Source organism: Centropristis striata, chromosome 13, assembly GCF_030273125.1.
Source record: "Centropristis striata isolate RG_2023a ecotype Rhode Island chromosome 13, C.striata_1.0, whole genome shotgun sequence".
NCBI lineage: Eukaryota > Metazoa > Chordata > Actinopteri > Perciformes > Serranidae > Centropristis > Centropristis striata.
The window spans coordinates 7,337,789-7,365,600 of record NC_081529.1 but is presented as its reverse complement, the minus strand read 5'-3'; the positions used below and the strand labels follow the sequence as shown (position 1 = coordinate 7,365,600).

Sequence of the window (27,812 nt, the reverse complement as noted above, 5' to 3'; positions counted from 1 at the left end):
TTAATACTACTACACCCTTAAATATTATGTTTTTTGCTCATTTTATGATGAAAACAGGTTGTAGCTTGCAGTCTAACTAACTGTTTCGATAGATGTAATTTCGACTTTTTCTCGAACTGCATAATGAAAAATAGAATTCCTCCTCTCATTATTTTTTTCTCCTACCTGGCCTGGCCCCAATCCTCTTCCATATCCAATGTACTAGTTTTTGAAAGTACAAAAACAGTCAAAATACCTGCAGAAACCAATAAGGCCATATATAATAGCCATAGACTGTATATAACAGCCCCACCTAGTGGAAAAGTCACACCACTCCACTGGAAAAGTGTTCCAACCCTACTGTCCTCACTCCTATGCATGGTTTCCATTCATTAGTATTTAGTCCCCCTGGTTTCTCCTCATGATAAATAAGGAATTCTCAACTATTAAAAACACTTTATACCTCTGTTGCTTCCTTGTTTGTGTACTGCATCCATCCCTCCACGCCTTCCCTTGTAGGTGAAAGGTCAGCCGACTCTTGACTGGCATGTGAATTGAAGCGCCCCGCCCCACCGTGACGCCAGCCTGGCTGTGATTGGCTGCTGGGTGAGTTACAGTGTTGCAAAAGACACTAGACACGTTCAGCACGCCGTGTATGTGTGTGTTGTGCTATGAGCTGCTGAACGGCTTCACTGAACTGAACTGAACCGAGCCGAGCCGAGCCGAGCCGGGACAGCAGGGCTGTAGACTCGAAGAAGAAGCGGCTGTCAGCACATGTGAGAAGATTTAATTCAAAACCTCGAAGTCTGTTTATTTATTTATTACATATTTCAACCGACTGCGGATCACTGACACATTTGCCCCTCACGTGAATGTGTATTTTGTACGTGTTTGCTTGCACGAGCGTGGACCTTTGACACTTGAACACAAAGTGCAATTCGTGAAGCAGAAAAACTGAACGAGAAGAAGACATGGAGAAACCAAACGGCTTCTCACAAGAACGAAACATCCTCTGCCTGTTTGATGTGGATGGCACTTTGACACCCCCCAGAGAGGTAAGCTCACATCCATCCAAATCTCCATATTATTGCTTATTACACGCTTTCATAACAGCCCCTGCTTCTCTGCAGCTCCTGCTCTTCTCGCTCCTCTTCCTTCAGATTTTGCCTCTAAATTATTTTCAGGGTGGGAGACAGTATGTGTGAGAGCACGCTGTGTCCTCACATCACAATCTCCCTCATACACTGTTTTCATATTTAAATCACTTTCCTTTCCCCCCTGCCGAAGTGTTATCAGTTACCAGTGTTATATCATTACACTGTTTACCTCACACAGTGCTGCTGAGCGGTATGTAGTCTGGTAATGTATAGGTCTGTTGATGTCGGTTGACCTATTTAAGTTCTGCCTAAATTCAAATGGAAACTGTCCTGATTTTAATAAGTGTTTTTAATTATTTTACTGCACGTTTTCTGTAGGAAAACTGACCCAGACAAGTATACATTTACCTAAAATTAAGTTGAGGAATTATATCTTTTATTAATAAGAGCAAGATATTTTCAATGATTTATGTTTTTTTCTTCTTTCTTTCTATTTGGCATTGGGTTTGGATGCTTGGGTTCATCTCAGGTAATGTGTGTGTGTGTGTGTGTGTGTGTGTGTGTGTCTGTGTGTGCGCCTTGATATTACATAATGTCGCCTCCCTTGAGTGCAGTTCTGAGCTTTTCTTCCATATGCTGCAATAATTGGAAATCTGTTCCAAATTCTAATACCACAAATACAAATTTTGCAGCTTTGCCCATTGTTCTTTCTTTGTAATTATGCTTCAATAACACAGTGCACTATACAGATTTTCCTTTTTAATAATGGTATTTAGCTCTTCCAGTTAACACAAAGCAATAACATGCAAGTGCATTTTCCCTGTGTTCTGCAGAAAATAGACCCACAGTTGGATGAGTTCTTCCAGACTCTGCGGAGGAAAGTGAAGATCGGCATTGTGGGAGGGTCGGACTACTCCAAGATAGCTGAGCAGCTCGGGGAGGGGGATGATGGTGAGCAGTCCTCTTCCTGTCTTAACCACAGGCGGTTTATACACTGCATGCTGCACCATTTACTCAGCTGGATCACGATGCATGGCCTGACACTTTTTTTTGTAACTTAAATGCCCAGGCTTAATTGGACACCAGTCCACAGAGAGCTGAGCAGAGAGGAAGGTCCTAAATAATTTGGGATGTAGGCCATGAGTTAGACTTGCACCTTAATAGAAAGTAAACCTGATCACCTTTCTCTTCCTTTATCTGTGTTGCAATCCAAAAGGCTGGGCTAACAATTATCTCATGATGACTAACTGTAGTATTTTAACTCCCTGGCCAAGATGGCAGCAGTACATACTTGCATTGACACACAACATTGAAACACGAAAACATGCAGTATCAACTTACAGTGCAGTGTTTCATACATTGACGGTATAAAAGAAGTGACCATGACTTCAACTTTTAGCCATTAGCCAGTGACCATGGATGAGACAGTGTAGCTAAGCCATGATGTTGTTTCTAGGCCTCGCTATCTAGCCTGGTGTCAAAGTGCAAAAACAGCCTCTCTTTAGAGTGTCCTTTACTATTACCAAACACTGAACAAGACATTTTAATGTGACAAAATGTTAATTAACATGATCTAAAAACTGTTGCGAAAGGGTCAAACTTCTAAGGCAAATGCCCTCCCAAATATAAACCCTGATTTGTTGTCTATTGTACTCTAAATGGGAACATAATATATAAAATGAACATCATGGTGTTTTTGACAAGACTTAAAACTAGTGATTGAGATTATAAACTCATTAGGAAAATGTTTATTTGGGTAATAATCAAGCAAGACATAGGGTCATTTTCTCATAGGCTTCTATACAAACTTCTTTTTGCAACCAGTGGAGTCACCCATTGCAGGCCATTAGAAAGAATGCAGGTAAATGGCACTTATGCACTGGCTTCACCTTTCAGGCCTGTAGGTGACATGCAAACATTAAGATAAATTAAACAAAGCACATAGTATCAACTCAGTAAACAGAATGCCTAACAACACAGACTGGAGGAAACAGATCTAGTTAGAAAAGCAGTTATAAGTTCCAAGTGAATTAACCTCCATGCCCTAAGGTACATTTTTAAATGCTCTGATTGGGATCAACTTACCTGGCAGAAAATCTGTCTGCAGGTATTTCCAGGCTTGACTAAGTGTACTCGCCAGCACTATCACTGACGTCTGAACTCAAGTGCAACTCCAGCGGTTCAGATTAGTTTGCTTAATTTATCTGTCAGTCCAAAACCTGCTGCCAAAACATACTGGCACACTGACCTTCACAATGCAGTGCCAGTTAACACACGTCTGCTTGGACAGGATGAAAACTTGTCGATCTGTAAATATTAGGCGACAACTGGAATGCAGATGTACTGTGCCAAGAGAGAGCCATGTGGTTTTATAACCTTGCCAAGTGTGCTAAAGGTGAATCTTTTCACACGTCATGATGCACACAGGATGTTGTTGAAGCTGCTGGATTATGTGACTGTCTGTGATATAAAATGACGCTCCAAATGGGTAGCAATTTAATAAAAAGCTGTTCATGTTGTTTAAACATTATATATTTATGGTGTTTCTTTTATTGATGGGGAAAAAGTTATTTAAATGGACTATATTATGACGTGTTTTACACCCTGTATGAACTACATAATCACTTAACAGTTAACTCCAATAACGTGTTTATAACATTTTTAACCCACATACAGGAGGAACATTTTATTGTTAGTTGTAAAACACAGTGCAGCAGTTATATTATCAGCCTCTGCATGGCCTTAGTTTGCAGCATTATACTGTTTTTGCAAGCGACTGCTGTGTTATAAATGATACAGTGATCAAAGCAGCTTTTCAATCAGGTAAAGTTACAAACTCTTCCTTCAGAGTGGTGTTCACAGTGCACCCACAGGCCAAAGTGAGTGGGAAGGTCAAACAGATTAAACTCGCCTTGTCCAGGCAGTGTTACATACACTGTAATCTGCTACCAAGTATATATAGCATTACTACGTATTCAGACCAAAGTGTCTTCCACTTAGCGACTCTTGATTTAGTTTGAGTGTGTAGGTTTTTAAGAACCAGATGAGCCACATTTCTCCTGCCTCTTCTCTTGCAGTGGTACACAAGTTTGACTATGTGTTCGCTGAGAACGGGACAGTGCAATACAAAGATGGGAAATTCCTCTCAAAGCATGTAAGTGAACGCTCATGTTATGCCACCCTGTCAGCTGGTATGCTGCACATTATCTGTTTTAGGAAAATGCAAATGACTCCATGATTGTAGTATAAACATGCTTGACACTGTCACATTTGATGTGATTACAAGTATGTTTACGTACAAAGAAATACTACGCATGAGGAATTCATTAGCCAAGAACTGGTTATGTTTAGACCCAGGGTTGTACATTTACTGCATTATTTAAAGTAGGGTAGCATTTGAAGTCCTTTTGAATCATTTAATCTGTGTCAATCACGTGTCACAATGATGATACAGAGCCCAGTCTGTCATGTGTTTCTGACTAAAGTGGACATTCATTCTCTTAGGCCATTCAGAACCAGATCGGGGAGGAGCTGCTGCAGGACCTGATCAACTTCTGCCTCAGCTACATGGGGCTCATTAAGCTGCCAAAGAAGAGGTGAGAATTTGACAAACCTGACAATCAGGCCTGCGTGTGGACACACGTACCATTGGCCTGCATTTCTGGTAATCCTGGTATCTCTTTATCCATCAGCTCTGGCCAGTTGAAGCAGGAAAACCCTGGCCCCATTTTGATCTCTATAGGAATAAAGCTAAAACACAATAGTCAACATGTCCTCTTCTTCATATTGTAGGCAAAGCTCTCTTTGTAGACTTGCTATTATGTCAAATCCAATTCAATTTTAAACCTCAGTTTTGTCTTTAGTCCTTTAACCTTTTCTGCCTGCAGGGGAACTTTCATTGAGTTCAGGAATGGAATGCTCAACATTTCCCCCATCGGTCGGAGCTGCACGCTGGAGGAGCGAATTGAATTCTCTGAGATCGACAAGGTAAAATGCTTCAGTTAACATTAACTGCATTAACAGTTAAACATTCAACCTCAGTGGTCAGGCGGCTGGAGAATGATGCAATCCATTGTTTGATGTCATCTGTGGTCACTGTTTGTGTTATTACATCTTTCTCTTGCTATCTGCACTGCCCTTGCATGTGAATGATGGGCTTAGTTTATGGAACAGGGCGATAACATCAAATCATGTGTACAGGTAAAATATAGCAACAGCTTATTCTGCTGTTGTAAAGGAGAAACCCACTAAAACCCTATTAAAATCCACAGTAGCACAAATATAGCTGCTTAATTCAACACAATGCACAACAGGCACTGAGAGTCACAGACCGCCTCTCTCTGTTTCATGAAATGTGCTCAATTAAGCAGACAGAGGTCAAACAATGTTGAGCTTTCAGAACAGCTTAACAGGCTGTCCATTGATGGTTCACAGAGCCCGGCGATATGGAGGAAGCAGATAACCGCAGAGGAGGATGGGTTTAACCCTTCAGCTACCTGCTTACATTTCTGCAGCTGAATCCTCTGCTACGATCATACATGGAATAATGTATACTCACATATGAACTAACATGATTTGTGCATGGCAAATAATAGCTACGATGACTGAGGTTGGTTAGTGTTAAATTAATATACACGTCTTGTGTGCAGTAACGTGTTTGATGAAGTCTGACTGCTTTGTCACTTTCTCCACAGAGAGAGAAGATCAGGGAGAAATTTGTTGCTGCCCTGAAGGAAGAGTTTGCTGGAAAGGGACTACGGTTCACTAAAGGTGAGAGAGTCACTGAAAGCCTACTTGCAGAAAAACTATGGAGTTTATTTGCTCTCTTTATTTGCGCTGGCACAATTCACAGCCAATAGGGTGCTTGGTATGAGGTCTTAGAGCACAAATTTTGAGAGCTCACACAAAGAGTTTGAATCCAAGTAGAAGAGTTCAAGTGAGAGCGAAGATGTGTGTAAGCAGCAAGTTTGGAGTGCAAACACACAAGTTTGAGCTCAAGGAGAGAAACTCCGAGTGTGATATTTTGAGGGCAAGAGAAGAAGTTTGAGAGAGAGCAGTCAAACAATCTGAACGTAAAATCAAGTAATCCTGCTCTCAAACTGAAAATCCTGCTCTTGAATAACTAGTTCAAGCATGTGCACTCACAACAAACATTAATTTTGTAATAATTTACCCACTGGCATTAAATCTGACTGGTCTCAAGGTGTAAATAACATTCAGGAAATGTAATTGTAAGACTCAAACAAATGAGTCTTATGAGTCCTAATCTGCAGGATAATACAGTTGAACAGAGATACTCAATTTATGGCTTGTTGGTCAAATCTGAAAAAAAAAAAGGTGCCAGGAGAGGTTCCCCGCTGACATAGCTCCAGTTTATGTTTATGGCTTCTTTGTAAGTCATTCAAACATTTGAGTGGTGTTTGATGAAATCCAGTTTTACAACATATCTGTCTGAATATTCTCCCTTTTTGAAAAAACAACCCTCATGTCTCTGATGTATGAAGCACCTTGTGCTGGACGTTGGAGCCCTCAGTTAACTATTAAATACACACTGTTACTTCTGTCTGTGTGGCAACCCAGCAGCAGTTAGCTGAACTGGGTAATTAATGTTTGCTTACGTGCTGTACGAGGTGTGAGCTTCCTCTGATGACGCCTGAAAGCTGTTCACAGTTCAGACAAAAGAGACATACAGGCTTGGTTTTTTTTCTTTTTTTCTTTTACTCTTCCTTTGCGTGATCCGTGTCACGTAGCACTGAAGAGAAATATGAAGCCATGTCTATGTCTGAGTTTATAGAGTTCAAGTGGAAATACTGCAAATGTAAAAGTCTAAGATAACAATAAGGTACAAAATCCCAAATACATACAATAGATAGTGTCAGGACTGTTTTTGCAGCACATGATCAATCACAAGCACAAACAAGTCTACTTTCTATCTTTCACAAATGAAGAGAAAACTCTATAGTTTTAATTCTAATTCTAGAGTAAAAAAAGGTTTAAAATCAAACACTTAAACCAAGTTTAATGCAGGAAGGACAGCTGCAGACTTTGCAGACTGTATGAATGCATAAATATAGAAACAAGTTAACAAAGGCATGCACATCCAGACAAAGTTGTGATAAATTGCATGTTCATGGGAGCATTTTCTACTGCATAGACTCTACTTTTTCAATCTTTTAATAAAACCCCAGAGGAGTCCAAGCTCAGGCTAATTAGCCTAGATATGTGTATTCCATTAAATTAATGTGTTGCTTTTATCCTTATTCTTAATGCCCAAAGAGTGAAAGACGGACTTAGGAGCAAATAGAAAATCATTATTAAAAAAGTAATCTAAAGTGGATATGAGGCTCACTTCCACATACTATAATAAATAAATAGTCGGCTTTGAGAACCCGACTCTCAGTGGGGTTATATATAGTTCTATATGTACAGTTTCATTTGATTACATCTGATTGTCTGATTATTATCATTAGTTGAAGCACAGGATTTTAATTGCCATTCTGTCAACCACCAAATATATTTTCAGCACCTGATCATTTTCTCAAAGTAGGTTCGACCTTTCCTAGATGGAACATGTCGTACACACACTCAGGTTTGCAGAGGTGGACATCAGGAGACATCAGTGCCATTTGCCAATGTTTTACTGTTCACTCTGTTGACTCTGACAGTGAGGAAACAGGATGACAGCTCCGGAGGATGTGCAGTGTTTAAGATGAATTTGTTTGCCTTCCTCAGTGTTTATCTGCTTCTGCACAGTCACCCTTGTTAGCTGATACCAATGATCTCTGCAATAGGTGTTATATAAACCTGACAATGTATCCAATCTGTCCTGAAAAGTGTCCCTTGCGTTCTGTACTCTCAGTGCAAAGAGCAAAGTGTTGATGTGAGGTGAAAGCTATTATCCTGTATTGATTTTTCCTTATTAAATGTTAACAATCACAGAGGAGATGTATTTAAAGAGGAGCAGGCCCTTAGAGACTTGTTCTGCCCTTTATCTTTGTCAGGAATGTTAAACATTAAGTTCTTTAATTGCTTATTTCCACATAGTGGTTTTGTTAGATTCTTCTCTATTTATAGTCTCAAAACTTTTGTGCATTTTTGTCCAGATTACCAACATGCTTAGTAGATTGTATTTATTAAGACAGCTTGTGTTATTGTTTTGGATTTATTTATAGAATTCCAGGTTTCGCATAAGAGTTGGAAATGATTATATCCACATTTTTGCACTGTCAACAACTTAGCAGTCCTACTTGTCTTTGCTGAGTCAGGAGTGAAAAAAACACACGGGTGGGGGGGGGTTGTTACAGATGTCATTAAAGCTCTGAGGTGGCTATCCTGTGGGGTTGAAGGTGTTCTGGATGGGGGCATGTGGAGGGTGTGTCAGTGAAACAGCCCTCTGATTGGCTGGACGCTCCTCAGCTGCTGTCTTTGTTGACTCCTCTTGAAACTCTTTAGCTGAGACAGAAAAGAACAAAAGGGGGAAGGGTGACTGAAAGTGATGTGCTGCAGGAAACTCTGAAGGAGACTTTACTGCTTCATTTCACAGGTCAAAGGTCGCTACAGTTATTTGACTCACAGCTGAGCAAGAATAGAGCTTTTTCTGTGACTGTTCAAATTAAACTAGTCAACATGAGCTGTAATGAGAACCAGATCGGGACTGTGTCAAAAACATTTTGGAAAACACACATTGCAATCATAATCTTTCCTCTAGGCTATAATCAAAAGTTACTGGTGTCTCTCTTGAATACAGAAAATGCTTGGCATTGTTTGGTAAAAAAGTAGAACACACTGCTCTATATATAGGATGTTTCACCAATAAGCACACACCCAGTTTGTCTCTGCCAACAAGATCTCTGAATTGTGAAACAAACCGGTCCGTTCCTGCTGGATAAAGAGCCTCCATCAGGCACAGCCTCGGCTTTGAGCATAAACAAGGTGTTGAGTGTAAATAAGGGGAAAGTGTTAGAGCCCGCCCAATAGGGGCTTTTGGAGTCGGATGCAATGAAGATTTTTGAGGGTAAAAATTCACCATTCAGCCATATGATGGCCTATATATTGAGTTTTTAAGCTGGAATGATAATAGACTCGTCCATGTGGACTGTGCACTAATTATGAACCCATATGATTCTGCCAAGAGACTCAGAGGGCTACTTCTCTTTCAGAATATTTAAAATTATTATAAATGATACATTACTAATGCAGGGTATTATACTGACAACTTATTCTTTAAATAAAACTTGAAAAAAATAAATTAAATGGCTAAATAAACATCATTACTATATGTTCAGTCAATTGATGACCATTTAAATAAATACAAATAAGAACAAAAATGAAAATAGTATGGTTAATAGCTTAATAGTACGGTATAATTTAATTGCTATTTAAATAAATAAAAATAAAATTAATTGTTCTGTTTGTTCAGGACAGTCAATTGATGACCATTTAAATAAAGAATAAAGTTATATATATGACACCATTTCTAAATGACCCCACTGTTGTCTGCAATATATGTTCTGTAAAAACGGTTTTCATATCAATGCATATATAGACAACATATACGCCAACATATATCGATCAGGCTCTAGAAAGTATTCGCCAACATAATGAGGGTGCTTGTTAATATAAATTGTGTTGTAAACGTGACATGAACTGCTTTATCTGCTTTTTCCAGAAAGAATTGTCAACTAATATCCAAATGTTTCATCCCCCTCTTTAAAATGCATGATATTATTAAAGGTATTCATTTAAAGAATACATAGTGTATAGTATCATATTATGATAATGATTACAGATTCCTTTTGTCATCTAATTTTAGGTGGCCTCATCAGCTTTGACATTTTCCCGGAAGGCTGGGACAAGAGACTGTGTTTAGAGCTGCTGGAGAGTGAAGGCCTGGACGCCATCTACTTCTTTGGCAACGAGACCTCAGATGTAAGTTCATCTTGGGAAATGTTTACATAACAGCTGGATGCACTGAAGAGGATACAGATGTGACTGTTGACTGTCTCTTAACAAAACCATGTGCACTCATCTGCTGCTATAACAGCCTCCACTCTTCTGGGAATACTTTCCACGAAGATTTAAGAATCTGGCTGCAGAGATTTGCATTATTAACAAGGGCATAAGTGAGCTCAGCTTCTCCTGTTGGGGGTTCAGTTCATCCTAAAGCTGGATGTTAGAGCCCTCTACCTCTGCAGACACTAAACCTCCAGCTGCTAACAGTTAGTAGGTTAGTCAAAACATATGTTTTGATTAACCTACATGTCGCCATTTTTAGCGGCGTAATTATTTGGCTGAACACTAGTGTATACATAAGTGCAATATAACTGGGCTATTCAGACTATTTAACATTGCATGTCTGCTTACAGGTCAGTTTGAAGATGTTATGTGACAGTTTAACAATTCCTGTACTCCTAGAGGTGCACATGCCCCAGTTTGGGAACTAGGGTCCTCACGGTTTTAGATGGAGCCGAAGTCAGTCCTCTGTGCTAGACAGTAAAGCTTTTCCACACTGAACTCAGAAGACAGGTTTATCAACATGTTGGCATAGGAAAAATCCTTCTCCAAACTGTCACCACCCTGTTAGAAGCATCCTGCTGTCTACAATATCAGCAGCATTAAAGGGACAGTTTGCCCCAAAACCAAAAAAATACATTTTTTTCCTCGTATCGGTGTGCTATTTAACAATTTAGATTGTGTGTTGGAGATATCAGCCATAGAAATGTCATTCTAATACAAGGTTGCCCATAAAGTTGTAATAAAATATTTTTTACCTCTTTCCATGAAATTATTGTGACAACGTGATTTACTCTAGACACATAAAGTGTATATATTCTATACCTTTATTAATCCATCTCTTCAAAACATATCACAGTGAAAATGAAACCACAATTAACTTGACTTGTGGTGCTCAAAGTGCCAAAAAATACATTTGAAAACTCAACATCATCATCATCATTCTCTTTCCAGAAAGAATGACTCGATCTCTCTAGACAATCCATAGACCTTGAAACGTTTCATTTGGGAACTATAGGAGAAAGAAAATTGTTCCTACATTGTTATTAGTTCCTTATATGAGAGAATAGACAGTCATCTCTCCTGCTGATATTTCAACAATGATAAATGGCACCACAAGTAAAAGAAAAAATATGTATTTTTTATTTTGGGGTGCACTATCCCCAGATAGAGATCAAAGTTCAAATGTCAGGATTGTTGATTATAAAAGCATCAGCTAAAAGAAATGTTGATCCATATTTCTAATATTTGATGATTCTCTTTTTAGGGAGGAAACGACTATGAAATCTTCAACGACCCACGGACCATCGGTTTCACAGTCTACTCTCCGGAGGACACGGCCAGGTTCTGCCGGGAGATTTTTTTTGATGCTCCGCCACACGAGCCCTGATGTCCTCGGATGCCCCTACACCTGCCCCCGATCACTTTACCCACAAACCCCTCTGAATTCCCGCCTGTGGGTGTCCGCTGGTACGACAACAAGCAGCTGGAACCAGGTTTCAGCTGCTATTTATTAAGTGTTGAAAGGTACCACTACTGATTTCCTCTACATTATCAATATGATTACTCTAAATACAAAAAAACAGCAGCGGGAAGACTCGACTACATTTGTACAATATATCCTGCTGCTTTTTTTTTTTAAAGGGACAAACTGAAGAAGTGTTACATGTTGAAGTATGTGAACATTTTAAGTACTGTGCCGGCGCTGCGGCAGCACTGCGATTTGTAGCATTGAACATAAAATTAACCAAAAAGCATATTAGAGAGATTCTAAAATATTCTGCAGTGTTGAAAGTTATTACTCCACATTATTAGAGTAAAGAATGATGTTTTGCACTAATGTTGGCATAATTTCATACCAATCGTTGGTATAGTCGTGTTGAACACTGCTGAAGGAGATGGTACAAGGGAGAGAAAACGATTTTTAAAATCAGTGAGGAAACTTTTTACTTGTCGTTTCATGAGTCCATTTTGAGGAGATGTGGGTGTTTCTTCCTCTGTATTTGAGGATATATGAACCATTCCAAGGATTTTAATGGCTCTGTGGCGCTCTCAGATGCAATGGATTTATTGTTAATTTACTGTGTGATCCTGTAAAAATCAAATGTCTGTTTGGAAATGGAAGAAACTTTCCTGCTTCGCTCTTTAGCGGTTCTTTAAATGCATTAAAACTGAACATTACTGACCTAATAAATTCATCTTAACCAGTGAATTAAGCTACTGTGACCAAGTCACTCTGTAAACTTCTGTCAGTCATTATGACAGCATTTTATGTAAAATATTTTTACAAGCTGCCTGCACGCTGGGTGACTGTATGTGTTGATGCTTATTGCTTGGCTCCTTGTTGCTAACTTTTCAGATTATTGCCGTTTTCAACAGCTGCTTAAAGTTGTTGTTGTTTTTAAATAACTTTTAAAAATGTGAACATTGACACTTTGATTTTCCCACTACATGCTCATGTTCTGTACTTGGTCATGGTACAGAGAAAAAAGAATCCCTCCTCCATCAATCATTATTGTAAATATGAGGGTTTTGGTAAATCCGATGCATCAGGTACAGTTCAGTGTTTGACTGTAAACACTCCTTCAGCCTCACAGACTAACAGGATCATGTAGACGAGATGTTTATGCACCACAGAAAATGGGCTTCAAATGTGTCACTGATGCTAACTGATTAAAAGATTGGTCTTGTTGGTTTTTAAGTCATTTATGGATAAAAATGTATTTTATGTCAATTTGTTGTAATAAAACTTTTTTGATATAATGTCACTGACCTCTCCACTGTTCTTTATCCTGTCGAACCAAACTGGGCTTCAAACTCAGAAATGCTCTTTTTACATCTCGTCACAAGTCAACACTTTCTCATTAAGAAGGCCACTATATTTAGACCAGCAACTCCAGTGCTCTGCAGATACAATTACAGTTTTTGTTAATGGAGTCTGGTGGCTTTGTCTCCAGCATAGAACAGCTTCAGTTCCCCTCATAAACTCAAACAGGGCAGTATGATGGCAAAGGTAAAGCTGTAAAAAACCTTTAATTACAGTGTACACTTGAACTATTAAAATAATGATAATAATAATAAATACATTTTAGACCTGTCCACTAGTCTCTGTGTCAGAAAAATCTGAACTATCTCATTAAGTTTCACTCCACCATCAGACTCTGTTATATTGTCTGTAGAAAAATTCAGAACTTGAACTTAGTCAAGCAAAATTGCAAATCTTATTATCTTGGTTATATATTATTTTGGTATTCTTTTTTGGACCCCCTACAAAAGTGTGATCGAGGTAGTATCTCTAGCACGCTAGCTTGGTAGCTCCTCTGATGGATTCTGATTAAAGAGTAGTTCATTCCAAAATAAACTTAACAAGCAACTGTAAGTAATAAAAACAAATACAGTAAAATACTTGAATAACATTTAGATTAATCTATAGACAAATAGCCTACTACTATTAGTCTTGAATGTGGGTGGGGCTCACTGGCACTGTGCTACAATGGTTCAAATCTTACTTACAAGATAGGGACTTTTTTGTGTCAATTGGAAACCATGAGTCTGAGCGAACTAAGATCACATGTGGGGTTCCTCAAGGGTCCATTCTCGGACCGCTTCTATTCAACATCTATATGCTACCGCTAGCTCAGATTATGGAACATCACAACATCTCCTACCATACTTATGCCGATGACACACAACTCTACATTTCAGTGTCCTCACACGACTACAGTCCCTTACTCTCATTGAGTAACTGTATTCATCAAATCAATGAGTGGATGTGCCAGAACTTTCTCCAGCTAAATGCAGAGAAGACAGAGGTGATCATTTTCGGCCCTAAAAATGAAAGATCTAAGATCAGCGCTCACCTTGGCTCTATGTCATTGACAGCTACAAATCAAGCCAGAAATCTTGGTGTAATTATTGACTCAGACCTGAACTTCAACAGCCATCTAAAGCTTATCACTAAATCTGCCTATTACCACCTGAAAAACATAGCTAGAATTAAGGGTCTTCTGTCCAAACAAGACATGGAAAAACTTATCCATGCATTTATTTTTAGTAGGTTGGATTACTGCAATGGCATCTTCACAGGTCTTAACAAAAAATCAATCAGGCAGCTGCAGCTGATCCAGAACGCTGCCGCCAGAGTCCTCACAAACACCAGGAAACTGGACCATATTACACCGGTCCTTAAATCACTACACTGGCTTCCTGTGAGTCAGAGGATAGATTTTAAAATCTTACTGCTGGTCTACAAAGCTATGAATGGTCTCGGACCAAATTACATGCTTGATCTGCTCCCTCTCTATGAAGCATCCAGACCCCTTAGGTCCTCTGGAACTGGGTTGTTGCGTGTCCCAAAAACAAGAACTAAGCGGGGTGAGGCAGCTTTCAGTTATTATGCTCCTCACCTGTGGAACAAACTACCTGTAGATCTGAGGTCTGCCCAAACGGTCAGCTCCTTTAAATCAGGACTAAAAACACTATTGTTTACTGAAGCGTACTCTTAACTTTAACACTTATCTGCTCTACTCTACTGCCCTTACTTTTTAACTACACAATGTTTGACTTGTGCTTTTTATAATTTTATCTCTTTTTTTTTATCCTGCTGTATCTTCCCTGTTTTAATTGACTGTTTTTATTGTTTTCAATTGTGTCTTGCTGTTTTTAATGTGTATGTAAAGCACTTTGAATTACCTTGTGTTGAATTGTGCTATACAAATAAACTTGCCTTGCCTTGCCTTGCCTTGAATATTTAAATAAAACATACAGTTCTAAGTATTCTCATTTATACTATATTATATAATATGGTTTATAATATGGTTTATGAAGGAAATTAGTGCTGTCTTGTTTACAATCACGGCCAACACACTGTAACTCAATTACTGGCCAGAATGAGCAATTCTGTGTTCAACAGCGTCCTCTGGTGGCCAAATATTTTAACTGCAATACAATTGTAAAGTGGGTACAATAGACCCTTTCTACACATGCACAATCACATTGTATTTATTAACATAATAATGGCTGCATTTCACTGAGGGGTGCTCCTGGTAAGTGCATGCTAGCACAGTTAATGGAACTGAGCCATCATTAACATTATCAATTTCAAATCAATGCATCTGCTGAGAAAAAGGTCTCTAACCAGTAGTTAAACTGTGTTTAACATTTACCTGAGATGGTTTATAGTTTTTTCAGTCGCTTTGGTGCATTTCTCACATCACTATTTACATTTGCACAACAGTTAATGCATTTCTTAAAACAATTAGTACAAACTGCAAAACCTAGTTGATAACCTGTAAAAGTGTGTGACTTGCTCATAATGGATAGCTCATTCCTCAAAAGCAAGTATTCATGTCAATGAAAGTGTCAGTGTCATCAAGATGAAAAGTTCTGACATCATGTTTATGAACGAGATGGTCAAATTGGTCATGTTTTCATTATGACAGTTGACTCTGGAAATGTTTTCAATGCAAAAAATGTCAGATCTTGGTGAAGCTACCTGAAAATAGTCAAGACACTAATATATACCATTTGCACAGCCATTTGAAAACTACAGTAATGTTACACATTACTGTATTTAGTGTGTGAAAAAATGCACCCTTATTTCCAACAAACATAAATTCCCTTTGGGTAGAGCTGTGCACAACTGTTGGAACATACAACATAACTTACACTGTCAGGGGTGTCAAACTGATCCAGGAAAGGGCCATGTGGCTGCAGGTTTTCATTCCAACTAAGCAGGAGCACACATGACTCCACTCATCTAATCAACTGAGCTGTCTTCACTCGGTTGATTACACCTGATATGGTGTGCTCTTGCTAGGTTGGAACAAAAACCTGCAGCCACTTGGCCCTTTCCTGGATCAGTTTGACACCTGTGCTGTAAATCATTCATGCACATCCAGACGTTCCTCTCTGTCTGGCCACATAGTTTCATCTATGTGTATCATCTTATGAGTATCATCTCTTGCAATGCAGCAAGGAAAGTATCTCCTCGAGTGGAGAATCCACCCTCTGCAGGACTCTGCTGTGATGTCATCACATGTCAACACCCCCCCCCCATTCAGCTCTGAGTGATTGTAGAGGAGTGGCTTATCATTGGTTGCAACTAATGCTTCACACAGCCCTTCTCATCAGTGAAAGATGATTGTTCAATTTAGGAGAGATTTTAAGGAAAAATGTATAAAATTTCCTTGACAGATTTTGACAACTAGTTCAACATTTTTGTATGTAATGACTTAAGCAATGAAATGAGGATTATTAGTTTTATATGGATTGACTATTCAGCATTCACAAGTATAGTTAACTTTGACTGACATGACATAAGCAAATGATAATGTTATAAAACAGCAGAGAGTTGTATGAAAGCAATTGATGCATGTCCAAAAGCATTTGTAATTTGTTGTAAGGAATGAGAAACTGCTACTATGATGAGCACAAATTACTAAATGTTGTGGAGGTTGAACTAACTGTTGTGCAAATGTTAATATTGATGTGAGAAATGCACCAAAGCAACTGAGAAAAAATGTAATACTTATACACATTAAAATATCATATGAACAATTGCTATCTTGTACTTTTGTTTTGTTTTTTAATCTGAAAGTCACTGGAAGGGTAATAGGCAAATTAATAGAGAAATACTGTTCAGATTTACTCTGACTGTCCTGTTATATTTGTTAATGATACAATCACCTTATAATGCATCATATAGATTATGTACACAGAAGACTTTGAACATACCCTTTTTCTGTAAATAACTGTATTAGTGTGTGTGTGTGTGTGTGTGTGTGTGTGTGTGTGTGTGTGTGTGTGTGTGTGTGTGTGTGTGTGTGTGTGTGTGTGTGTGTGTGTGTGTGTGTTTAAAGCATAATTTTATTCATTAATTTAAAAATTTTTTTTTACTATTATACTAATACTATTATATATGGATTAGATACATAGACTAGACAGAAAAAACAGAATGAAGTATTTTTAAAATGTATTGCTTTATGAGTGTGTTTAGTGTAGAAATCCATCATTACGATATTTCTTCTGCTTGTTTGGAACATAATTGGCTCCATAACAGGTTAAGTGCTTCTTTAGGCACCATCAATAAGTTTATGCCGATGTGTCTCTAGAAATAAAGAAAAGGCAGGATAAACACATTATGAGAGATAATGTATTTATCACATCTTTCATTTTTGTTTTTCTGTTAATAACCACCTGACAATCCAGCCCTGAAGTTCATACGGTTTTTAACTGTTGTCTGCCCAAACCAAATTCCAGAGGTGACTCTTCCTCTTCCTCTTCCTCTTTCAGTCTGACTCTTACTTCCACATGCAGCTGACGAAACACCACCAGACATGTAAATCATAAAATGCTTTATTGTTCTTGAAGGCTCAGTAGAAGTAAAGATGGTGATCACCACCACAGTGGCTCGTCCACAAAACAAAGTGCCCTTTAATGTGACAGAAATAAATCAAATGTAATGCTGAACAGACTCAGGCAGTGACACTGACACGGAGACAAGATGCATAGAGACTCTATGAACAGATATAATAGAAAATGACATACAGGTCAGTACAGAACTGAACCTCAATAACTACAAACAACGTTTATGTGACAATGATCTCTTTTGGCACCAACTATGAGGTCATGTAGTTCACCATCACACTGAGTACGCTTAATAAATCACACACAGATACATGTTGTTTTTCTGATAATAGAAAAAGAGATTTACAAATAGTTTTGTTTATCTGGCTCCAGACTTTTTAAACAAAACAACAAATTGAGAAAAACCTGACAGTGACGTCTGGAGCAGTTTTTTTCTGGCAGTTTTCATAGTGGAAGTTCAAATTTTTTTAAGTGCAACTTTTGACTGTATTACCCAAAATATAGAGCTCGTTATCTGAGGATACACAAATCTACGGAAGCACCATTTGAGAAATAAATATTTACCCTGTTTTTTTGTTTTTTTTTATTGATAAGATAATTATCTCATTAATTTAGAAAAACAGGGAAAAAAGATTTTCTCACATGACTGCATTATTCTTCCGTACAAATCTGAACAAATCGTAAAATAAATAATTAAAATAAATAACCACAAACAAGACAATACAAAGAAGGATATGCTTTTTCCAGGAAAATACTTGCAATCACTTTCCATTCACAGTATTTTTTTTCTTTTTTTCATATTATTTAAAATTTCCATGCTTTTTTTTGTGATCTGTCTGCTTTAGTCCAGGTCTCCCTTCATGCTGACAAACTGTATTCCTAACTTTAACATTTCTCTGACTTCAGCACATTCCCCTTTCCATTTAAAAATAAAACTTCCCCTTTTTTGTCCTCTCAGGTCATGTTTAAAGGTATAATATGTAACTTTTCTGAATCAAATTCTCTAAAAATGGCTAGACTTATGTTATATATTTTGCTAAGTCATGTGCTTCTATTATCTTAAATATTTTTAACAATCCTCAAACCAGAAAATGTTTTAATTTTAATCAAGGTAATAGTCCATTTCATTTGGTCGCCTGTCAATAACGTCATTGCTCATGCATTGGTGTTGTGGATGTCTGCCAGAAGCTGTCATAAATTTTTTGTTTTTTTTATCCAGTTTTAAGCCACATTTTTACAAAACACTTTTAGATATTTGTTGTTTCCAATGTTTTAGTCATTGGATGTCTGGATCTGAAATTATCATCAGTATTCGTTGGAGAAACACAAATTTGTCACATGAAATTGCTTTCTTCCGTGTTTTTTTCTGGTTTTACTCACCAGGTCTGTTTGTTTTTGGGAAGGAGGAGACCAATTCAGCTTCTAGTAAAAACCTCCAGAACATCTGGATTTTAAGTTATCAGGAAAACAAGCTTAGCAAACATAAGCGGTGGCTCAGATCCCCTCAGGGACATCCTATGCCTGCCAAACAGCATAACAGAAATGCATATCTTTAACATTAAACTGCTTTATTCAGTGTTTTCCCAGTTTTAAATAGCTCCCTGTTAAAACTTTTTGAACACTGAGTACTGAAGCAATCCTAACCAGGAGAATCTGGCTGCAGGAGTTACAGGCCACAGTTGGACCATATTGAAACTAATTGAAAAATTACATATTGTGTGTTCAAGAACCTGCCATTTTCACTTTCTTTCTTATCAAAACAATCATTAAAATCTGACCAACTTCAATATCCTAAACTACTTGCTTTTACGTCCATTATCTCTATTCTTGAATTCAAAGTTCTTCTCATCTTTCCAAAGTCTGCACTTGATGTAAAACAGTTTAAGGTTGTGATAACAAGTCATCTGACCTACAGTTGAACCCAACATGTGATCTTGGAAACTTTGGTGAAGTAAACAAGTGCATAACAGCTGCGAAGAAGGGAAGTAAAACTGAATTCAGCCTTTTGTCTCATATTGCTCTCTTCCTTTCACACAGCTGTCATGCCTCAGTTTGCAGATCTGCGCTACAGTTATTTTAACAGTTTTCCCAGTGTTTCATACTTTACATGGAAAATTGAGGCCAATAAGCTATTTTCAGTTCAGAAGTCTGACCCTCCTCTGGCCACTTTACCCTCACATCTCAAATCTTAATTTTATTACTGCTGTCATGACAAAACTTAAACAAATAAAATGTGCCGTTTTCCAAACAGTGAATAAATGCTCAGTTTTACATACACAGCAAATTCAGCAGTGTATTAAACAGGTTTGAACTACATCTGAATTATCATTAGCTCTGGACACCTTGCTGTGTAGGTAAAACATGTTTTCAAAGAAAAGATTTGAGCACAGAACGTAAGTTATCAGTCCCACGACAGGTCCATCGTCCCCCACCCGGCCCCACCCTGCACCACCCACCAGGCCCCCAGGAGTTCAGGTCTACGAGCTGATGATCTGGCCGGACCAGGTCTCGTGTTTGGTCCCTGGGTTGAGATGTATGATCTTTACCTCCACAGCCTGCACCTTCAGGTTCTTGGGCGGGACTCTGCACACTTTGTACGTGACCTCGTCACCCTCTACTGGGACATACTCCCCCTCAATGCTGAAACAGAGAAAAAGTAAGGCGATAAATTTGATTTTTCATGCTGCAAAAATGTTAGGAAATAAGGCCAAAATCATCTATCCCGATATAGCTAAGTTCCTATTCTGTATAGTATGATATAATATAGTCTAGTGCAGCATAAAATAATGTTAAGTACAGCAATGCAACATAGTATTTAGTGTAACTTAGCGTAAGATATAATATAATAGAGCATAGAATAAAATATTAAATATCATATGGTATCACATAGTAAAGTATCATATATACAGTGGCAAGAAAAAGTAGATGAACCCTTTGAAATTACCTAGTTTTCTGCATTAATGTGTGCAGTCTTATGCAAAGCAACAAGTCTTGATTGTATGTTTTCTTCAAGGCATGATTCACAGCAACAGATGCTTTTTGTGAATAGCAAACTCAAAAAGTGTGTTTTTATAGGTCAAAGTAGCTCTATATATTTCACTCAAATCTCTTTTCATTGATTGGGCTCTAGGTTTTCTAACTCCTGACTCCAATTAGCTCCTGTTGGAGTCATTAGCCTTAGGGCTCACTTACTTTTTCCACCAGCACTACGAAAGTTTAATGGCTGTTTTCAATAAAGACATGGAATATTATAATTGTTTGTGCGGTATTAGGTTAAGCACAGTCTATACTTGGGACTTAGACATATATTAAATCACATTTTATGACCAATTTATGCAGAGAACGAGGTCACTTCAAAGGGTTCACATACTTTTTCTTTCCACTATATATATTGTACATTTTTCATTTGTGTTAGATTATACGGGGATAAACTCTAGTTATAGGGGCACCTTGGGAATTTTTGCCTCTGGCCCCAACAGACCCACAGAATCACTACTGGATATATATTACTATCAAGCATATTTTTTGGTTATTCAAATAATATTCAGTTCGTATGAAATAAGCACATTATTAAGCCTATTTTTGTACATTCCATACGAGCGAAACGATATCTCTATGGTTCGCTCCAGCTTTACTCATGCAAGGATTTATTTTGCAACTATTTAAGGATGCCTCAACATCTAAATCAGAGAACTACTGACTTAGAGTAATAGTTTGCCACTAAGGGAAATGAGCTCATGCACTTTCTTGCTGAGAGTGAGATGAGAAGATCAATATCTCTCTCATGTGTAAGAGTGGTATTGATTTTCTCGTCTTATTTTAAAAAGTTTATTTCCCAAATTAAAGATTTAAAGAAATAGTTCCCTCCATAGAGCATGGTCACGCATGTTAAAGAAGCAAATGCAGACATCTGCTGGGGCTCTGAATGAGGAAGACAAAGGCTGGACATTCAGAAACAATGCAGCTGTTTGGCTGTAAGATAGCTGAATCATCCTGCATAATCTGTTGGGAGATATTTGATAAATGTGCTCCTGCTGAGGCTGTACTTACATTTGGCACACTGCTTGTCCTAAATAAAAAAGATAGAATAAAACCAGCACAAATTTCTGTACTCTCTGTGCATGTCCACTTATCGCAGGTGTCACAGAGTCCTAGGAGAGTTGGAGAAAATAGCTTTCCCTTTGAAAAAAGGTTCACACATAATGTGAACAGTGTTGTTTGCTGAGTTGTTACAGTCCTACGACTTGACTCTGCAGATATGCAGTAAGTTTGTGTTGCTATTTGTAATCCAGCTAATGCACAATGTGTTTGTCTGCTTTGAGAGTGTGTTAGTGTTATTTCCACTCACTCTGAGATGTGAACAAAGATGTCTTCGCCACCATGGGAGGGTCGGAGGAAGCCATGACCTTGTGACCTGGAGAAGTTCTTACACACACCCTTATACACCGGACCTGAGTGAGCCCGTACCGTACTGCAAAGAGAGAAAAAGGTTCTTACATTGGGCATTAAATGACTCACCTCACTATGACTTACTGCTGTTATTGTTTCAGTAGGACAAGAAGGAGCCGTTTAGAAGTAGAGTATATTTTTTCTTTTATGTGAGACAATTCATGACTCAAGGAAATGGAGAAGTGTGAGGACAGAGGGGAATTAAAAAGGAGGTTAGAAGGAAAATGAAGGGCTGATCGCTTCAACTCCTACACAGTGCCTCATAATGTCGCAATAAAACGGCAGCAGAGATGAGAACACTAATCTGCGTAATACTAATCTGTGTAAACAGTGCAGTATTCAACCTTTCTTCAGTAACACAGTCTGTTAGCCAGCCATTTGCATCAGTGAAGCTGAAGTCACTATTTTCTCTTTATGTCAGTAAAAGTAGCAACAGCACAATTTAAATATATTACCTTACAAGTACTTTAATCAACAATTTTCTTGAGTAAAACCATACCAGCATCTTGTTGCATAGTATATTATTGGATACATGTTGTGCTTTGCATTTTTGGATAGGCATTAGTACTTTACATTATTTTGGGTAGTTTAACCTATAGCAATGCATCTGTTTTTTAAAGGGGACATATTATGCTCATTTCAATGTTTATATTTGTATTTTGAGTTCCAACTAGAGCATGTTTGCATGCATTATTGTTAAAGAAAGACACATGATTTTTCTCATACTGTCTGTCTGAATATACCTGTATTCACCCTCTGGCTGAAACATTTATTCTTTAGTACCTGTCTCCTTAAGACCCTCCCAGAAAAAGCCTACTCTGCTCTGATTGGTCAGTGTTTATGGGTTTTCCGCACTCTGAGCATCACTGCACCTTCATTGCAGCCAGGGAATGACTGTAACAGCACTGTAGCTGCACTTTCTACTCATATATAGTATAGTTGGTAAATCTCAGCCTTACGAAGGTCCTGACAGCTTGTTTAAAGCCACAGTTTTTGAATAAAGGCTGTGTTCATGCGTTTCGTTTTGATACTTATAGAGCACCTGGATGTGCTTCATAATAAAAACAACACATGGAAATCTCACTAACAATATGAGACAACATGGCATCATTAAGCTCTACACTTTAAGTTTTGTAACTAAAAACATAGAGTTTACATACCGCACATCATTAGCATTAACCAATGCTTTATAGATCCATTATTAGTTTTGGTTCAACAGCTAGAGGGATTCATCTATAAAACCATTAAAAAAACAAACATTGATAGACTAGAAAGGCACTTGGAGATTGCAAAAAGTAGTACTGACACATGTAGGGGAGTAAAAACAAAGATTTTTCTGTGAAATGTAGTGATGTTTTAAAGTAGCATGAAACCGAAAAACTGTGTGTGTTTTATCCACCACAGACTAACTAGTAAATACACTAATCATACTCACGCTGAGTAGGTGCGGGTGCGTTTGGTGGGCAGCGGGCTGGGCAGATCCCGAGGCAGCGGCTGCTCTCTCCCTTCCTCCCATACCCGGCTCCCCTCCCTCAGGAAAGGGAAGGAGAGGGTGAGAGAAGTGTTGGGGGAGCGGAGCTGGGTCCTAGAGGGCGACGTGAGGCTGGGGTCGGCCATGTTAGAAGTGACAAAAGATGAGCAGGGTGAGGGAGGATGCAGTGTTGGATGTTGCTGCTGCTGTAACTCCTCGAGCCGCAGGCTGCTGAAGAGATGCTCACACAGTTGTCTGTCCACTGGTGTATCTGTGAGTCCGTCTGCTCGGAGAGGCCTGCCTCAGTGTTGGGACACAGGCTCAGCGGTTATCCAGGTCAGCGCTGTCGCTTCAAGTCTGTCAGCAGGACAGGCTGTGAGAAGATAAAGACAACAGGGAGAGAATAGAGGAAGATCAGAGAGTTTTCATGTGGCTTTAGAGCTGATGGAAGCCAAGAATAAGCCTATTCAAGTCAGAAACAACATACAAATGTAAGACCTGTGAGGAGAAGAAAGCCTTTCCAGTGCTCTTTTCTTGTATTTAGGAATACACTGTTTTACCATTACATGTTAAATTTATGTCTTTAATTTATGTATCTAAAATAACATCTATAGGGGATGTTAAGGTGACACCTCTTCTGTCAATTCTCATTGTGTTAATACTTATATTTATCTTAGTTGTGATTTTAGGCATATTAGCTTTTAAGTACTTATTTTGTTGTAGTTAATTTATAAATAACGGGTACAGTCTTGACCACCCGTTCTGAGCCAATGGAACAAAATTCAGTTCAAATGTGCATTGTTGATCTAGTCTATATTAGTCTAAGTCTAATGTTAAATGGGGACAGTGATGTAGTACTGTGTATCCTAAAGCTTGGGGACTTACATGGAACAGATTTAAAAAAAGAATCATCAAAACCAATGCAGCAGAGGCAAGTCAACTGCATGCTTTCATCATCATGTTATTGTATATTATTTAAAAAATATGTTTTATTTAGCCTATGTATGTACTAAGAATGGTAAAGGGCTGCACTTTTATAGTCTTAGCGACCACTCAAAGCAATTTAACACCAACAGCAAACATCGCTCACACACACATGCATACACCGGTGGTCGAGGCTTCCCTACATGGTGCCACCTGCCACCATCAGGAATAAATTCAAATCAGAAATTCTGGGTTCAGTATCTTGCCCTAAAACATGTAGGCTGCCATGATCAAGGATCAGGGATCATACCACGACGTACGGATCAGCTGAGCCACACTTTCTCTTTAAGTGCGTGTGTGTACAGTATGTTCTATTTATATATCTATATATCTATACTAATACTAGCTGATGCAGACCAGCTAATACACACATCTGCCACAGTATCACAACTTCTGGTGCTATGCAAAAAAAAAAAGGTTTTGTTTTGTATTAGTCATTAGTCATATGAGTGGATCTACTGCCAAATGGGCCGACTGTGTGATTCACTGATTGGAATGATGAGGAAAAACAATGGTGCATTGATTGATGGAATTTGGACATGTCTTGCCTTAAGTCTATTTTGATTTATATTTATCTACATATTTATTTACTGTCAATATATCATTGCTGTGTTTTCAATATCTCTCTATCTATCTCTCTATCTATCTTTCTATCTAAAATCCGCATCATGTCCTGTTAAATCAGGTGACCTTGTCCCTCAATACCTCGTAATCTGGTTTGTCCCCACAGTGATATTTTCAAGGTTAGGATAAGGCTACAACTGGCTGATCTGCTGTCAGTATTCAGAGGGTTAGTTCACCTCACAAACACCATTAACGGTGACAACACCGTGTCGTTTTCTATGCGTGTTTTAACGCCCACTCCTCTCCCTGTGATGATGCAGGCAGAGCTGGAGCCCCGCACGCGGCGTGATGTCACAACAGCTGCAGAACGCTTCCTCCAGTGGTGCGTTCGTGACGTCAGTGCCCCATCCCCAAATGCACACTACATTATAAACCTACAGGGGCACGACAGGTATAATAACACAGCGTGGAGGCGTCACAGAGAAGCCGAACTACGAGTTTCAACATGATTGTTAGAATATTTTTTCCTAATTAGAAACTACTACACTGTGCATGGACGGCAACTCACTGTTTACATTCATTTACAGACACCAGCAGCTGCAGAACATCTGGATGTACAGAGACGAAGCAACAGAATTAAGAGGTTGTGGCTCCTGTGGCCCGGGTCACACACAAATCTGTTCCCTGTCCCATGATTATGAAAAGGCAGTGTGTCTATGAATGTGTGTTCAGAGTTTGTCCCGAGAGACGATTGATTCACTATTCTCACAGAGCCCCACCATAAAAACACATATTGTATCTAATTGCTCTTCTCTCGGTTTATTTTAGCTAATAGTAAAACGTAAAAACACTAATACCCAATTGACAGTCTTAATAATATCTGGAATGAATCAGAAAATGTGCGAAAGGAGGGGAAAACATGCTATTTGACAATATAAGTTGTACAAAAGCAGCAGGGTGAGATTTCCGTCCATTGAGACCAGCAGGCGGTCATTTGTGGTGGATAACGTACACCGATCAAGCAATCAGAGATTAATATATAATATTAAATACAAATCTCTGTTAATTAGCAGCTATTCTGTCAAGCATGCAGAGAATACATTGTCCCGATCCCAAAACAAAGCCACAGTGACACACTCCCCCTGCGGGGACTCGAACATGCATATATACACAGAAATGTTACTTACTGCATTGGGTGCGCTGGTAGGTTGAGGACGATCACCGTGTGCCTGTGTGTGTCTTCAGTCTATGCGTATTATATAACGACTTATTAAATAAATAAGTCGACTAAATCCGCGCAGTTCGACGGAAAACCCTGACGTGACGATGCGAGGGCTGCTGAGTCTGCGCAGCTGGCGGAGATTCCGATGGCGTGATGCGACCGTGTGTGTGTGTGTGTGTGTGCAGAAAATGACTTCCTTGGCATGTGTGTAATCTGCTTGGGGAACAGTGTGATCCATGGTGAGGTATTCTTTGTATTTGCCATGATTTATCATTATCATATTTCACTCTTTTTGCAGCTGTTCTTGTGCTGCTTTATTATAAAGGGTGTGTTATATGGGACACTGGAGTGGTTCTACCAGGAACGGAGCAGGGGGTGGCTCAAGACCAACTTAATTGAGTCCAAGTCAAGTCCAAGAGGAGTCTAAATGCCGTTGAGACCAAATCAAGAGTGAGTTCAGAGAACACTGAGCCCCTGGCAACATGTCTTTCCAATGCCAGTATAGTGATGAGTAAGAATTGACAGAAAAAAACTATTACAATCTATCTTCTACCATCAAACTAATCGAATGCAACATGTTCGTAGAAATGTTCTGTACAACTGATCCCAAATCAACAGCCCAAAAAGTCCCGCCCTAATATTTCCTTAAAAGAACAACTTGAATCTTTTAGGCTTTTAAAAATGCCTTCAACTTTGTGTAATTTCCCCTCAGTCTCTCTGACCGCACCGGCAGATTAGTGGAGCAAAAGTTTGAGACTTTCCTTCCCCAAAAGTGGTGCCCTCTAGTGGTAGCAAAGGCAGAAGCAAGGATACAGAGTATTAAGAGCAACAAAGTCCACATAAGGTGAGCAGGAGGGAAAGGGTCACTTTCACCCAGGAGATCAGTTTTACGTGTCCGTTGAGAAAACAAGTAATTTAACTTTCAGGTGTATCAGGCCTATGAGTACCTATGTCACAGTCTGACACATTTTACATCACAAAAGAAACTAATGTCCTGTAGTTTTGACCATTTAGTTCATTTTTTAACACCTAACCACATGCTTTCGCCCCTTACCTTAAACAAAAGTTGCCTTAACCCAACAAGCCACAACCATTTCATAACTTAACATGTTTAAAACAATGCTATCCTTCCTTTGAAGAAATATACTATCACTGAGTAAATGTTCTTCAGTTGGCCTAATATTCAGATTAGAATATAAAAGACCACAGTTATTTGGCATTGTTGGGGATCTTGGATTTGCAATTAGAGCAACCATGATTATTTTGGGATGGATTAAGATTTAGTATATTTGTCAGATCAACATTCATTCCTTGAACTGTACTCCAGCATAGTATAACATAAACAACGTTCAAGATTAGTCATGATATCTACCCCAAATTCCTACCCTACTTATGCAACTTAAAAATAGTGACATAAGACAAGTTTGGCCTCTTTTTAGGTGGCAGGAGTGAAAATGAGTCATACTTACCATTTGTTGTGTTCTGGTTTAGGAATGATGAAGACAATAGGAGAACAATAAGACAGAAAAGTGTAATATAACAGAGGCATATTATCTCAAATTGCTTGAACAAATAATGCATATAGCCTCCATAAATTGATTAACCTCTGGGTCCACCCCTGGATTTAACCTTTTCCATGCTTATATTTATAGAAACACCAGTAAAA

General features: G+C 38.6%; 2 protein-coding genes across 2 annotated transcripts; one reads left to right on the top strand and one right to left on the bottom strand.

The window, feature by feature from the left end:
* The first annotated feature begins 623 nt into the window (after positions 1–623).
* On the top strand, positions 624–11,579 carry LOC131982585 (phosphomannomutase 1). The gene is made up of 8 exons (XM_059347086.1): positions 624–1,034; positions 1,910–2,027; positions 4,154–4,230; positions 4,581–4,672; positions 4,964–5,063; positions 5,771–5,846; positions 9,889–10,004; positions 11,356–11,579. Exons 1-8 carry the CDS (start codon positions 951–953, stop codon positions 11,476–11,478), a joined length of 786 nt encoding a protein of 261 aa, XP_059203069.1. The 5' UTR covers positions 624–950; the 3' UTR covers positions 11,479–11,579.
* A 6,037-nt stretch (positions 11,580–17,616) lies between these two features.
* csdc2b (cold shock domain containing C2, RNA binding b) lies at positions 17,617–26,306 on the bottom strand. The gene is made up of 4 exons (XM_059348969.1): positions 26,112–26,306; positions 23,341–23,749; positions 21,805–21,927; positions 17,617–20,096 (listed from the first exon to the last, which is right to left on the bottom strand). The coding sequence occupies exons 2-4, from the start codon at positions 23,520–23,522 to the stop codon at positions 19,934–19,936; spliced, it is 468 nt and encodes a 155-aa protein (XP_059204952.1). The 5' UTR covers positions 23,523–23,749; positions 26,112–26,306; the 3' UTR covers positions 17,617–19,933.
* Between the last annotated feature and the right edge of the window lie 1,506 nt (positions 26,307–27,812).

Bases quoted from the DNA above. Each gene is read 5' to 3' on its own strand.
- LOC131982585 (XM_059347086.1), top strand. From the start codon at position 951: ATGGAGAAACCAAACGGCTTCTCACAAGAACGAAACATCCTCTGCCTG. The intron at 2,028-4,153 runs GTGAGCAGTCCT...CTTCTCTTGCAG, and splicing joins GCTCGGGGAGGGGGATGATG to TGGTACACAAGTTTGACTAT. The intron at 5,064-5,770 runs GTAAAATGCTTC...CTTTCTCCACAG, and splicing joins AATTCTCTGAGATCGACAAG to AGAGAGAAGATCAGGGAGAA.
- csdc2b (XM_059348969.1), bottom strand. From the start codon at position 23,522: ATGGCCGACCCCAGCCTCACGTCGCCCTCTAGGACCCAGCTCCGCTCC. The intron at 21,928-23,340 runs GTGAGTATGATT...CTCTCTTTGCAG, and splicing joins CGCACCCGCACCTACTCAGC to TACGGTACGGGCTCACTCAG. The intron at 20,097-21,804 runs GTGAGTGGAAAT...TCTCTGTTTCAG, and splicing joins ATCTTTGTTCACATCTCAGA to CATTGAGGGGGAGTATGTCC.